This window comes from Mirounga angustirostris, unplaced genomic scaffold, assembly GCF_029215605.1.
Source record: "Mirounga angustirostris isolate CCGP_5_RB_7025 unplaced genomic scaffold, mMirAng1.0.hap1 SCAF_4, whole genome shotgun sequence".
NCBI classification, from domain to species: Eukaryota; Metazoa; Chordata; class Mammalia; order Carnivora; family Phocidae; genus Mirounga; species Mirounga angustirostris.
The window spans coordinates 85,829,936-85,844,164 of NW_026991712.1; the positions used below are offsets into that span (position 1 = coordinate 85,829,936).

General features: G+C 45.2%; 4 protein-coding genes and 1 pseudogene across 4 annotated transcripts; 2 read left to right on the plus strand and 3 right to left on the minus strand.

Moving 5' to 3' along the window:
- Positions 1-401: 401 nt before the first annotated feature.
- Positions 402-963, minus strand: LOC123842550 (histone H2A type 2-A). Its single transcript, XM_045871837.3, has one exon. The coding sequence runs from the start codon at positions 902-904 to the stop codon at positions 512-514; it is 393 nt and encodes a 130-aa protein (XP_045727793.3). The 5' UTR covers positions 905-963; the 3' UTR covers positions 402-511.
- Positions 964-974: 11 nt separating this feature from the next.
- On the plus strand, positions 975-1,774 carry LOC123842815 (histone H2B type 2-E). The gene has a single exon (XM_045872015.3). It carries the CDS (start codon positions 1,260-1,262, stop codon positions 1,638-1,640), a length of 381 nt encoding a protein of 126 aa, XP_045727971.2. The 5' UTR covers positions 975-1,259; the 3' UTR covers positions 1,641-1,774.
- Positions 1,775-5,462: 3,688 nt separating this feature from the next.
- LOC123841419 (cell division control protein 42 homolog) lies at positions 5,463-12,509 on the minus strand (annotated as a pseudogene).
- Positions 12,510-12,642: 133 nt separating this feature from the next.
- On the minus strand, positions 12,643-13,344 carry LOC135364121 (histone H2B type 2-E). Its single transcript, XM_064588455.1, has one exon. The coding sequence runs from the start codon at positions 13,181-13,183 to the stop codon at positions 12,803-12,805; it is 381 nt and encodes a 126-aa protein (XP_064444525.1). The 5' UTR covers positions 13,184-13,344; the 3' UTR covers positions 12,643-12,802.
- Positions 13,345-13,477: 133 nt separating this feature from the next.
- Positions 13,478-14,041, plus strand: LOC135364120 (histone H2A type 2-A). The gene has a single exon (XM_064588453.1). The coding sequence runs from the start codon at positions 13,539-13,541 to the stop codon at positions 13,929-13,931; it is 393 nt and encodes a 130-aa protein (XP_064444523.1). The 5' UTR covers positions 13,478-13,538; the 3' UTR covers positions 13,932-14,041.
- The last annotated feature ends 188 nt before the right edge of the window (positions 14,042-14,229 follow it).

Sequence of the window (14,229 nt, forward strand, 5' to 3'; positions counted from 1 at the left end):
ATCCCGCCTCCAGAAACCTGTACCGCCGCTGCGAGGGCCGTCCCTCACTTTTACTGGACTAAGACCGCCGACTCAGTTAAGCCAAGGACCAGGTCCGCCCCTGCCGACCGGGGGCGCACGTGTGTGCCGGGCAAAGGCCTCGGGAACGCGGCGAGCTGCGCACTCGGCACCGGCACCCACTCCTGAGACAGGAGTCGGGGACCGCCTAACAGGACTCGGGACCCAACCGACCGTGGCTGCACCCAAGGCGGTTCGGCCCCTCTACCAACCGAAATGAAGATGGTCGAGCGCTCAGGGTTCGAGAGGCGAGCAACGCGGGAGGGACAACCCCCTCGCCTCGCCTCCGTGTCTCCGGGGGGCTCAGCCTACTACTTGGCAAAGGCGGAACGCAAAAGACCGGCTACTGTTAACAACTCTTTTATTTGAGAGAGTGGGTGGCTCTTAAAAGAGCCTTTGATTTCACAGTTGCCCCCTTCGAGACCAGGGCTGGCGGGGCTTCCCGACGCCGGCCTCACTTGCCCTTTGCCTTGTGGTGACTCTCCGTCTTCTTGGGGAGCAACACGGCCTGGATGTTGGGCAGAACGCCGCCCTGGGCGATGGTGACTTTGCCCAACAGCTTGTTCAGCTCCTCGTCGTTGCGGATGGCCAGCTGGAGGTGGCGGGGGATGATGCGCGTCTTCTTGTTGTCTCGGGCCGCGTTCCCCGCCAGCTCCAGGATTTCCGCCGTCAGGTACTCCAGCACCGCGGCCATGTACACCGGCGCGCCGGCCCCCACCCGCTCGGCGTAGTTGCCCTTGCGCAGCAGGCGGTGCACTCGGCCCACCGGGAACTGCAGGCCGGCGCGGGACGAGCGCGACTTGGCCTTGGCGCGGGCCTTGCCTCCCTGTTTGCCACGACCAGACATGACAGCGACGCTCGCGGCCAACACCTCCCGCTGGACGACCGAGAAAGTCGCCGCAAAGCGCCCCGCTTCACCCTTTTATAGGCAGAACCCGGATTGTCTACGGAGCACTTCGATTGGCTCAAGCAGATCTTTGTCCTGACGGCCAATAGGGCGGCTCGGCCAGAATCCGCTCATTTACATAATCTCGTCCCCCGCGCAGGAGCGCCGCCGAAAAATCGCGAATCACGACGCGGCGTAACCAGAGCCTTAATTTGCCTACGGCCTCTTTAAGGACCGAGGCGCTTCCGGTAGCCTGGGTCTTACTGTGCTGCGTGCTTTTCTGGTCCGCTTTTGTCTGTCGCTCGCGCTTCCCGCTATGCCCGAGCCGGCAAAATCCGCTCCCGCGCCCAAGAAGGGCTCCAAGAAAGCGGTCACCAAAGCCCAGAAGAAGGACGGCAAGAAGCGCAAGCGCAGCCGCAAGGAGAGCTACTCCATCTACGTGTACAAGGTACTCAAGCAGGTGCACCCCGACACCGGCATCTCGTCCAAGGCCATGGGCATCATGAACTCCTTCGTCAACGACATCTTCGAGCGCATCGCCGGCGAGGCCTCCCGCCTGGCGCATTACAACAAGCGCTCGACCATCACGTCCCGGGAGATCCAGACGGCCGTGCGCCTGCTGCTGCCCGGCGAGCTGGCCAAGCACGCCGTGTCCGAGGGCACCAAGGCGGTCACCAAGTACACCAGCTCCAAGTGAGTCCCTGCCGGGACACGGCGCTCGAGCTCGGGTCGCCGGCCGCTTGACTCCAAAGGCTCTTTTCAGAGCCACCCACCTTCTCGGTGAAAGAAGCTGTTTTCTCTCTATTCAAAATTCCTTTTCTTTTAATACCAGTTAGTTTCACTTTCTTATTCGATGTCAGCATTTTCCTTTGGAGGATAAGAAAGGAACCCAAGATGGGACCTGATTCTTTAGCATAGTGGAGAACTAGGTAGAGTACGTGTATTCATTCTGAAAAGTAACAGCTCTAACAGTGAAACGGCTAATGACGCGTGGCAGTCAACGTAAGTCTCAATCAAGATTGTAGAAATTAGTGTTAAAGAGTGTTTACTGTAAAGCAATTAGATTGGATCTGTACTTTGTAATTGCATTTTTCTTGCTCTGGAAGATTCATGTGTTTGTAAAAATGCAAAGCAATACTTCTGAATCCATGCCCCTCTCCTATTAGAAAACCTTCACCGTGTACCTTGATCTTGATTTTGTCGTTGACGTAATTTCTAGTTTACATACCTCTCCTGTCCCAGTTTGGTATTTTCAGGTACATGGAATCAGTATGTACTTACTAGGCAAATTGAAGACGTTAAATTGTCAGAATAAGATAATAAAAAGGCCACTTATTTACAATAAACCGTTTTTGCTCAGGTGTTGAGCATTTACACAATTCTCCATAGTTGTAGTTTTGCTATTTCACAATCTGGATAAGGAAGGAAGCAGGAAAGAGGGTTTATAGATGCTCAGGGATTTCCAGATCCTGGGCCTGCTAGTCAGAAAATGTCCAGAAACTTACATTGTTAAAACTGTTAAATCTTAAAATGTTGGGGCGCCTGGGTGGCTCAGTTGGTTTAGCAACTGCCTTCGGCTCAGGTCATGATCCTGGAGTCCCGGGATCGAGTCCCGCATCGGGCTCCCTGCTCTGCGGGGAGCCTGCTTCTCCCTCTGACCCTCCCCCCTCTCATGTACTCTCTCTCATTCTCGCTCTCTCAAATAAATAAATAAATCTTTAAAAAAAAAAAAAAAAAAAAAAAAAAAAAAAAAATCTTAAAATGTTTGTCACTTGCTTGGAAGTGACATTCATTCTCTTCCTCTCTGAAAATAGAGGCACTAAATATTAGAGAATAAAAAGGGCTTTCTCCATTTTTAAGACTAGACGTTTAAAAGTAGTCTTCTTGGGGCGCCTGGGTGGCTCAGTCGTTAAGCGGCTGCCTTCGGCTCAGGTCATGATCCCAGGGCCTGGGATCGAGGCCCACATCGGGCTCCCTGCTCGGTGGGAAGCCTGCTTCTCCCTCTCCTGCTCCCTCTGCTTGTGTTCTGTCTCTCGCTCTTGCTCTCTCTTTCAAATAAATAAATAAAATATAAAAGCAGTGCTTCTTAAACAGTCCAAAGGCCATAGGACCCTCAATCAGTCAGTTTATCCCTAAAGCCACACATATTTCCCCCGAACCCAGATCATGGGCACTGGGGGTGAGAGGCCAGGATGAACAACCTCTGGAACACTCCAGGTGATTCACATGTTTGATAACCACTGACATACTGGCTATGTAGTTGCAGTATTACTTGGTAAGAACCTGTTCGCGGTTTTCAGTCACCACCCAGATAGTTCTTCCTTTTTCCTAAATTGTCCTTTCCCAGAATTGTTTTTAATACTACATATAAAATTAGTTTCATTTATTCCTTCATTAATTCAGGGCACCAGATATAGTATAGGACTTTGCCTTTCTACCTTTATTAGTGTTTGAAAACACATTTTAAAGAGGTCAAGAACAGAAGATAAGGTACTAAAATAAAGCTGTAAAACTAAAACTTCCTGGAAAAAAATGTCAAGAACACTACAGGTGTCCTAGCCCATCCCCTTGTGTAAACTCTTTTTCTCATGTACGTGCATAAAATCCCAAATATTATCCTCCGGCATGATTTTTATTACCTCCTGTCTGCCCTGCCCAATTAAAAAACAGTAACTTATTTCCTAGGATTCTACTGAATCCATCCCTTCTTTCCAATGGTTAGACCCCAGGAAACATTTTCCTGCTTTTGCACGTGCCTGTGCTTGATCTACTAAGAGATTAGGCAGAAGGCTGAAGCGTGGAGATGGGGAAGAGAAAAGAAAATAGGGAAGGTTTGAGTTTACAGGGAGGAATATAATGAAAACATTTTAAGAGGCACACAGGATGTTGGGCACATGCCGTAATTACATGTTGGGGAGGTAGTCCCTACCATTTGGTTCTGAGGATTCTCCGAATATGGGTAGGAAAGCCAAAAACAGTTAATTCTTAAAGGTGGAGGTGGCTTAGTGTAACTATATTATCTATCAATCGTTCCCTTTAGCACCAAAATTTACACTTACAAATGTGACATCTGTTCAGGCTCCACTATGAGTATTTGTGCACACTATTTCCTGCAATAAAGGAGAGGGGGGAAAAACATATTTTGTACCCTCAGATAAGTAAAACATACTGGGGATGCAGTAGTAAACAGACAAGAAAAAGAGCCTGTCCACATAAGGCTACATGTTAGTTGGTGGATGCTGAAAACAAGCAAATGAAAGAAATGTATAATAGTATAATATTCAGGGAATGATATGTGCTATGAAGTACAACAGAATATGGAATACAGTGTTGACAACAGGCCTGATCAGTTAATATTTGAGCAGAGGCCTGAATAAAGATAGTGAACCATAGCCTATATTGGAGAAGAGTAGTCTAAGTGCAAACAAGTGCAAAGGCCCTGAGGCAGGCACAAGTTTGGGGAGTTCAAGGAATAAGCAATGCTAGTATGGCTGAAACACAGCCAGCAAAGGAAATATCTGCAGGGACAAGAGATCAGGGAGGTAGTTGAGGATCAGACCATGTAGGCCATAGAGAGGTCTCATAGGCCATTACAAAGATTTTGTCTTTTATTCTAAATGAGTTGGAGTGCCTTTGGAGAGTTTGATCAGGGTAATGACATTATTTGACTTGTTTTTTTTAAAGCTCCCCCAGGATGCTATGTTAAAAAATAGACTAGGAGAGCAAGAGTAGTAGCAGGAGAGAGATAGGTAGTATCAGTGGAGATCTGAGAAATAGTGAAGATATATTTTAATTGAAACTGATGAACTGAATGTAGGTTATGACAGGAGAATAATAAAGGATTAATTGCCGGTGTTTGGACAGAACACTCGGAAAGAGCTGCTATTTACTGACATGAGTGACAAGTAGGTTTGGAGGGAGAAATCCAAGAGTACTGTTTTGGACAAAATTGTGAGACTCCTGGTAGCTATCCGAGCGGAAATATCAAGTAGGAATCAGATAGGAAAGATCAAATTCCCAAATGGGAATATGAAATATGATAATCTGGAGTTTAGGGAAGAGAAAGGGGTTAGGTGTAGAAAGTCTGATTCTTGCTCTTTTGTAGATGATCTACCATCTCTTTCTGAAAGCACTTAGAATCACTATAACATGTCAAGATATGTTCTGTCACTGGAAATAACTTAGCTTCGGTCTCAGTATTTGACTAAACTCCCCTATCCAACTTCAGTTTCAATCTCAGACTTTAGAAGCAGAATAACCAAATGTCTAAGCCAATGTGATTTGAGCATCCTTGGACTAATGCAATCACTTAAGTCACTATTATCTTTAATGAGTAGAGCAAGTATGATGAGCAAGAGATAACATTCAGAGTTCTAGTTAATAGATGGATGATCACTCTCATACATAAGCCCTTTAATGAGGTGAAAAATCTTATATGTTCATGTTGAAATTATATCAGTTAACATAGATTTATTTTATTGCAAAAATAAAATGGATGATAATGTCTATGAAAGCTGTTTCTGTAGTATTTAAAGTCTTTAATCATAATTTTTAAAAAATTTCTCAAGGAGGGGGAGTTCAAACCTACAGAAAAGTTGAAAAAAATAGTAGATCTTCAACCATATCTTCATCTCGAGTCACCAGTTGTTACTATTTACTGCATTTGCTTTATCACTTTTTATGCACACTTACACATTTTCTGAACAATTTGAAAATAAATTGTAAACATCTTGACACTTCTCCCTAAACACTTTAGTGTGTCTCCCTTAAAAATAAAGATATTCTCCTATATAACTACATACCATTATTATACGCAACAAATTTAATACTGACTTAATAATATTAAGTTATATAAAATCCATATTCAAACTTCAATTGTGAAAAAAAAAATCCTATATATAGCTGTTGTATTAGTTTCCATGACCTAACTGGAAATATGCTTTGCAGTTGTAAGAAATTACAGTTGAGGGGCGCCTGGGTGGCTCAGTCAGTAAGCGTTTGCCTTCGGCTCAGGTCATGATCCCGGGGTCATGGGATCGAGCCCCGCATCGGCTCCCTGCTCTGCGGGAAGCCTGCTTCTCCCTCTGCTGCTTCCCCTGCTTGTGTTCCTCTCTTGCTGTGTCTCTCTGTCAAGTAAATAAATAAAATCATTCATTAAAAAAAAAAAATTACAGTCGATCCTTTTTTGTGTGTGTGAAGCGTTTTTTGTTTCTGAAAAGAATGCATATACAAAGAATTGAGACATGAGAAAGCATTGGTTCAACACTAATGAATCTACAAAAATATTTGGGGAAGGTGGAGATTATCTAAACGTTTTCAAAAATTGGAAACTGCAACCAAAATAAGTGGATAAAATCCCTATTAACACTTAATGAAGAGTCTTCATAAGACTCCATGACTTTTTTACTAAACTAGAGAGCCTTAACTAGCTACTCTAGGGTTCCTCATATGCAAAACAGAAATAAGGGGATTCCCCTGACTGGTCCCCATGTTGTTAAATGTTCTCCCCACCCTCACCCCCAGCTTCTTCATGAAGCAGGTCTCCATCTTCCCAACTTGAAAGATGTGCATCATTCCATAGACGTCTGTCTCCTAGCGCCACTCCTCACATTTCCTCCATTTACCAGGTCTTCAGCTGTGTTCTAGGAACACCGTATCATACACTATGCTGAGCATATAGGACAATGACTGATGGGAAAAAAAATGTTTTTTAATTATGTACTCAATCCATTTGGTGTATTTCAAAAGGCGCAATACTTTTCTTCATTTATCAGTGAGTTAGAAATTAACTTCAAAAAAAATCAGCAAATGGCAAACAAATTTCCTTGAAAGTCACAGTCACATATATAGTGCATCCTAGAAAAGAAGAGGGGCAGGCAGGTTCCACCCACTTTCGTAAGTTTCATCAACTACTGGACCTACTCAAGGGTAAAGAGAAAAGGCAACTTTCAAAAAGGAATCTGTTATTATTTACTATACTCCTTCCTAAGAGCACCAGATGGGGAACAAGTTTTCTAAACTAGATCTAGGAAGTGGAATGTGGAATCAATCCATCCTCCTCCCCTTAAGGGCTGTCCAATGGTTAATGAATTTTTAAAAAATGACTAAATAAAAACAAACGCCCACACACACACTTCCCACATCCCACCCCTCCCCACACAAAAAAAAAAAACGGGCAAAAAAAGGAAAATTTAAAAAAAAACAAACCTAAATGTCCCAGATCATTCTCCAGAGTGAATGGAGCCCCGGAGCAGCTTCAACAACCCAAATTAGTCTGTTACGGAGTCATCACAAGCATGCCTTGCTTTTAAACGAAACAAAAATTTTTTTGAAACAAAACAAAAACTAGTATTAATCACTTTTCTGACAATACACAATTACTCAAATTAACTAGTACAGAGAGGGGGAAGGGGACCATACCTACGGGCCTTGTCTCACACGAGTGCACGGAGGTAGGTGCAGGGCATTTATCATTATTGCAAAAGCAAATTTTAATCTTTAATCTTTAGTTTGATTTAACGTTGCTTTTAGTACGATGCTGAGCCAGCTGTGTGGAAAGGGCTCTGGAGAGATGTTCACAGCAGCACACACTGCGGTTCTTCTTCGGTTCGGGAGGCTCCAGGGCAGCCACTATTGCTTGGTCAAATACAGTCTTTCGGCCTCTCTGTGCAAGGGCAGAACACCGCGCATACTTGACTGCCTTCGGCTCAGGGGCCGGCTTTTCAGCAGTCTCTGCAGTGATAGGCTTCTGTTTGTTCTTGGCAAGTTTCTCAGTCGTAGGGGATCATCTCGGAGATCAGTTTGGGTCCCAACAAGCAAGAACGAGTCTTTGGACAATGGTGAGTTATCTCAGGCCCCCACTTTTCCTTCACATTTTCAAATGAGGATGGTGAGACCCCTGAAAAACAGACTGGAAATACATCTGTGGATAACTCCGCGGCGGTAATCTGTCGTAATCCTCTTGCCCTGCGGTATCAGAAAGTCCGAGAGTATATGGCTCTCCACCAATCCTAACTGTGACTGCATAGTTGTCAAAAACAGTCGGTACATACCAGATGGAAATTTGTTTGTCGTGTAGGATATTCAGGAGACATGCTTTACCAAGGGCACCATCGCCCCCAACAACACACTTAATTGTCTGCATTGCTGAAACAGTTTTGTATCCACTCTAAATATTTCAAATTCGATCATGACCTCAGCTTCTCCGCTGGGGCGTTGGCAGCACTGCCTACAGTTGATCCTTGAACAACAACGGGTTTGGGGCACTGACCCCTGAGCAGTTGAAAATCTGCATATGAATTTTGATTCCCCCCAAACTACTATAAGACTGCTGTTGACTGGAAGGAAGGCTTTCTGATAACATCAGTCATTAAACACATAGTTTGCATGCTATATGTATTATAATACTATTTTCTTACAATAAAGTAGGCTAAAGAAAAGAAAATGTTATTAAGAAAATCATACGGAAAATACATTGAGTCCTGTGCTGAATTTATTAAAAAAAAAAAAAAGTGTACAAGTGGGCCCGTGTTCAAATGTGTTGTTCAAAGGTCAACTAACTCTATTACAAACCTTGTGGCTTAAAACACACATGTATTCTCTTATAGTTCTGGAGATCAGAAGTTCAAAATTGGTTTCACCAAGTGGAAACCAAGACTGTGCTCTCTCCAAAGGCTCTAGGGAGAGATTCCATTTCCATGCATCTTCCAGCTTCTGGGCTGGGGCGGGGGGGCTTTCTCTGCTCATGGTCCCTTTCTTTCCTCTTCAAAGCCAACATCATATCATCTTCAAATCTCTCTCTGCTTTCATCACCTTTTTCCTCCCTTGACCTTTCTACTTTACTTTGATAAGGGCCCTGGTGATTACATTTGGGGCTCACCCAAATAATTGAGGATAATCTTCCTATTTCAAAATCATATCAGTAAAGTCCCCTTTGCCATATAAGACAACATTCACAGATTCTAGGGACTTAGATGTGGACATATTTGGGGGCCATGTTCAGCTTACCATAGCTGTTGACTACTGTTATGGGTTGAATTTTGTCCTCTAAAAAGATATGTTGAAATCTAACTCCCGGGTGCCTTAGAATGTGGCCTTATATGGAAGTAGGGTCTTTGCAGAGATGCACAGGCGTACCTCTGACATATTGTGGGTTAGGTTCCAGACCACCACAATAAAGCAAATACTGCAATAAGGCACGTCAAATGAAATTTTTGGTTACTCACTGCATATAAAAGTTATGTTTACACTATATTTTATTAAGTGTGCAATAGCATTATGTCAAAAAACCCCGATATATGTACCTTAATTACAAAATATTTTATTGATAAAAAATGCTAACAATCATCTGAGCTTTCAGCAAGCTGTAATCACTGATCCCAGATCACCATAACAATAGTACTGAAAAGTTTGAAATATTGTGAGAATTACCAAAATGTGACAGAGACACTAAGTGAGCAAATGGTGTTGGAAAAATGGTGCCAATGGACTTGCTCCACATAGGGTTGCTGCAAGCCTTCAATTTGTAAAAAATGCAGTATCCATAAAGCCCAATAAAATGAGATATGCCTGTAATCAATTTAAAATGAGGTCATTAGGGTGGGCCCTAATCCCATGTGACTAGTGTCTTTATGAAAATGTAGAAACACACAGGAAGAAAACTGAGCCAGAAGCCGGAGTTACGCTGTCATGTGCCAAAAAATAGCTGGCGCTACCAGAAGCTGAAAAAGAAGGGAGGATTCTCCTTGAGAGCCTTCGGAGGGACAGGGCCCTGGCAACACCTTGCCTTCGGATTCTTAGCCTCCAGAACTAGGGCAGAATAAATCTCTGTTGTCTTAAGCCACTCAGTTTCTGATCCTTTGTTATGGCAGCCCTGAGACACTTACACAAATACTAAAAATTTTAGTGATAGAATTACATTGTTTACCTTTATAAATAAAATCTCAGATTTCTTTAAATCCCAGACATTCCTTCTTGACGGTAATATTAATCTCTGGCTTTGGTGACGTATTAATTATAGCTCTTGGAGACTCAGTCCAAATGTGCAGTTGGAGCACCTCTATTTTTTTCTTATCTACCCCATTTGGCCTCTTTGAGACCTTTCAGGACAAAAGGTCTATCATCTTTTACGCTGGGAAATTATGTTGTTATTTCTCAAATATTTCAAGATTCAAACTAGTTTAAATAAAAGTATGTCAGATAAACGGGCTTAACTGGACGTCTGACATTACAGCAGAGCTTCGAGGTTGGCTGAATTCCATGAGTGGTTCAGTTCTCTGATTCTCCCCTGAGGACGTACCTTCCTCTAGTGTTGTCTATAATTCTGCTTTACCTTCACACCCACAGAACACTCCATCGTCCTTTGCTCTTCAAAGCAAAGAAATTTCTCTCCCAAAAGATAAAAGCAATCTACATTTCCTTACTCAGTTACTTCAATTTCTGAAATGTTTGTGCTAATCAGATTGGTCTAGATTCCTGAACTAATCAATGCGCAAAGGGGTTTGGGATTACACTTAAACCAATCAGGCCAGCCCTGTAAGATCTATTTTCTGGAAAGCACGTGTGACAGTGGTTCTCAAATTTGCCTGCCCATTAGAGTCACCTGGAGAGCTTTTAAAAAGTACCCAAGTGCAGACTGTTCCCCAAAACACTTAAATCAGAATTTCTGGGGGTGGCATCCAAGCATTAGTATTTTTTAAAGTTCTCCAGCTGATTACAATGGACAGTCAGGTTTGAGCAGCACATAGGGATTAGGTGGATTCCTTAATGAAAATCAGGAAACTATTAGAAAAACAGAAGGAGAAAAGTAAATGCTACATAGTAATATATATTATAGGACTATCAACTTCTAAGTTGTATTTCATGACAAACACAGAAGAAGAAATAAAGTCTTGAATACTTTAAGGAAACATAAGGAGAAATCATCTGGAAGAATTCTTTAAGGCGATAGCCTTCCTCCCCACTGCGCTGTGTTTGTGTTCTTTTCACTGAGCCCTACATGCAGTTCTCAAATTGCCAACTCCATATATCCACTTGAATGTCAAAAAGCTTCTCGAATTTAGGGCGCCTGGGTGGCTCAGTCGGTTAAGCAACTGCCTTTGGCCCAGGTCACGATCCTGGAGTCCCGGGCTCGAGTCCTGCATCGGGCTCCCTGCTCGGCGGGGAGTCTGCTTCTCCCTCTGACCCTCCTCCCTCTCCTGCTCTCTCTCTCATTCTCTCTCTCAAATAAATAAATAAAATCTTTAAAAAAAAAAAGCTTCTCGAATTTAAATCACAACTCTGGATCACTCTTTAATGCCCCAACCCACACCTCCTCCCCATACTCCATCCTAATTAACAGCACCAGACGTTCAGGGGTGTATGGGAGGTTCAGTTGGTTAAGCGTCTTTTCAGTTCAGGTCATGATCTCAGAGTGGGGGGGCGGGGTTCAGTCCTGCCTCAGGCTCCCTGCTCAGCAGGGAGTCTGCTTGAGAATCTCTCCTTCTCCCTCCCTGTCTGCCCCACCCCACAGCACACACTCTCATATAAACAAATCTTTAAAAAAATATACACACAGCACCAGTTGTTCAAACCAAAATCTTAGGGGTTTTGCTCTTACATAATCTTATTCCTCACCAAAACCTAATTTTACCTCCCAAATATAATCCTAATTCCAACATATCTAACCATCACCATTATTACCACTGTATTCCAATCCAAAGTGTCTAGACTTCCTAGTGGTTCTCACACTTTAGCACCCATTGGAACCACCCAAAGGATCTTTTAACAGATTATCGGGGCCTGAAATTCTCACTTTTAATAGATTCTCAGGTAATGCTGACGCTGCTGATCTGGAGACCAGATTTCAGGAATCACTGCTCTAATCCACAACACTACTATAGCCTCTTAATTGGTTTTCTTGCTTCTTCTGTGGACAATCTAGGATCTATGACCCACTAAGCAACCAGAGTAATCTTTTTTAAGGTTAATGAGGTCATATTATGCAGATCCCTGCCTAAAACAATCCAAGAGTTCCTAAAACTGAGAACAAACCGTCAAATCAACTTCCTTTTCATTTTCCCAGCCATATTGGGCTTTCTGTACCTCTAGCATTTCAGACTCTTTTCCTGCTTCAGAAATTACCCATTTTTTGTTCCCCGTGTGTGGAAATAGCCTTTAAATCAGACAAACTATTCTAAGTAACAATTTTGGGGGGGAAATCACTATTACCATTTTAGGCAGGTTTTGTGGGATTTGATTAGGAGTGGAGGAGCAGAGAGGAAGCACCACCATTAAAGGCTAACTCCTTTATCAAAATCAGCTTCAGTTTTCCTAAACGGGGAATTTTCACATAAATGATTTAGGCAGGTACTTGTGAATCAAGGATACGGACTCGAGAAATTTGTTGGAACCAAATATAAAAGCTATCATTTCTTAGCACACATAACTAAGTATTTAAGTACCACCACCGTTTTACCCATTGGGAACACCATAGGTTGCTGGTTTTATCCTTTTTTACCGTGCAAAAATAAGTTTATCAAAAATCAACACAGTTTTTCTAACAGCTTAGTACACATGTTCTGCACGCAGCAAAGCTAAAGCCATTTCAAGAACAGTCCTCTCCGACAAGCAAGCGTACCTGTGCCCCTTTAGTTTTTCACCAACCTACATAAACGTATTCTGCCGCCTAACTGAAAAGACAGACATTTTATTTGGACAGGCATGAATTTAATGTACTAGAAAAGCAGCCCAAAAAACAAACTAGGAGTCATAACACAGCACGTTAACAGCTTCTTTCACCGAGAAGGTGGGTGGCTCTGAAAAGAGCCTTTGGAGTCAAGCGGCCGGCGACTCATGCGAGCGCCGTGTCCCGGCAGGGACTCACTTGGAGCTGGTGTACTTGGTGACCGCCTTGGTGCCCTCGGACACGGCGTGCTTGGCCAGCTCGCCGGGCAGCAGCAGGCGCACGGCCGTCTGGATCTCCCGGGACGTGATGGTCGAGCGCTTGTTGTAATGCGCCAGGCGGGAGGCCTCGCCGGCGATGCGCTCGAAGATGTCGTTGACGAAGGAGTTCATGATGCCCATGGCCTTGGACGAGATGCCGGTGTCGGGGTGCACCTGCTTGAGCACCTTGTACACGTAGATGGAGTAGCTCTCCTTGCGGCTGCGCTTGCGCTTCTTGCCGTCCTTCTTCTGGGCTTTGGTGACCGCTTTCTTGGAGCCCTTCTTGGGCGCGGGAGCGGATTTTGCCGGCTCGGGCATAGCGGGAAGCGCGAGCGACAGACAAAAGCGGACCAGAAAAGCACGCAGCACAGTAAGACCCAGGCTACCGGAAGCGCCTCGGTCCTTAAAGAGGCCGTAGGCAAATTAAGGCTCTGGTTACGCCGCGTCGTGATTCGCGATTTTTCGGCGGCGCTCCTGCGCGGGGGACGAGATTATGTAAATGAGCGGATTCTGGCCGAGCCGCCCTATTGGCCGTCAGGACAAAGATCTGCTTGAGCCAATCGAAGTGCTCCGTAGACAATCCGGGTTCTGCCTATAAAAGGGTGAAGCGGGGCGCTTTGCGGCGACTTTCTCGGTCGTCCAGCGGGAGGTGTTGGCCGCGAGCGTCGCTGTCATGTCTGGTCGTGGCAAACAGGGAGGCAAGGCCCGCGCCAAGGCCAAGTCGCGCTCGTCCCGCGCCGGCCTGCAGTTCCCGGTGGGCCGAGTGCACCGCCTGCTGCGCAAGGGCAACTACGCCGAGCGGGTGGGGGCCGGCGCGCCGGTGTACATGGCCGCGGTGCTGGAGTACCTGACGGCGGAAATCCTGGAGCTGGCGGGGAACGCGGCCCGAGACAACAAGAAGACGCGCATCATCCCCCGCCACCTCCAGCTGGCCATCCGCAACGACGAGGAGCTGAACAAGCTGTTGGGCAAAGTCACCATCGCCCAGGGCGGCGTTCTGCCCAACATCCAGGCCGTGTTGCTCCCCAAGAAGACGGAGAGTCACCACAAGGCAAAGGGCAAGTGAGGCCGGCGTCGGGAAGCCCCGCCAGCCCTGGTCTCGAAGGGGGCAACTGTGAAATCAAAGGCTCTTTTAAGAGCCACCCACTCTCTCAAATAAAAGAGTTGTTAACAGTAGCCGGTCTTTTGCGTTCCGCCTTTGCCAAGTAGTAGGCTGAGCCCCCCGGAGACACGGAGGCGAGGCGAGGGGGTTGTCCCTCCCGCGTTGCTCGCCTCTCGAACCCTGAGCGCTCGACCATCTTCATTTCGGTTGGTAGAGGGGCCGAACCGCCTTGGGTGCAGCCACGGTCGGTTGGGTCCCGAGT

Bases quoted from the DNA above. Each gene is read 5' to 3' on its own strand.
- LOC135364121 (XM_064588455.1), bottom strand. From the start codon at position 13,183: ATGCCCGAGCCGGCAAAATCCGCTCCCGCGCCCAAGAAGGGCTCCAAG.
- LOC123842815 (XM_045872015.3), top strand. From the start codon at position 1,260: ATGCCCGAGCCGGCAAAATCCGCTCCCGCGCCCAAGAAGGGCTCCAAG.
- LOC123842550 (XM_045871837.3), bottom strand. From the start codon at position 904: ATGTCTGGTCGTGGCAAACAGGGAGGCAAGGCCCGCGCCAAGGCCAAG.
- LOC135364120 (XM_064588453.1), top strand. From the start codon at position 13,539: ATGTCTGGTCGTGGCAAACAGGGAGGCAAGGCCCGCGCCAAGGCCAAG.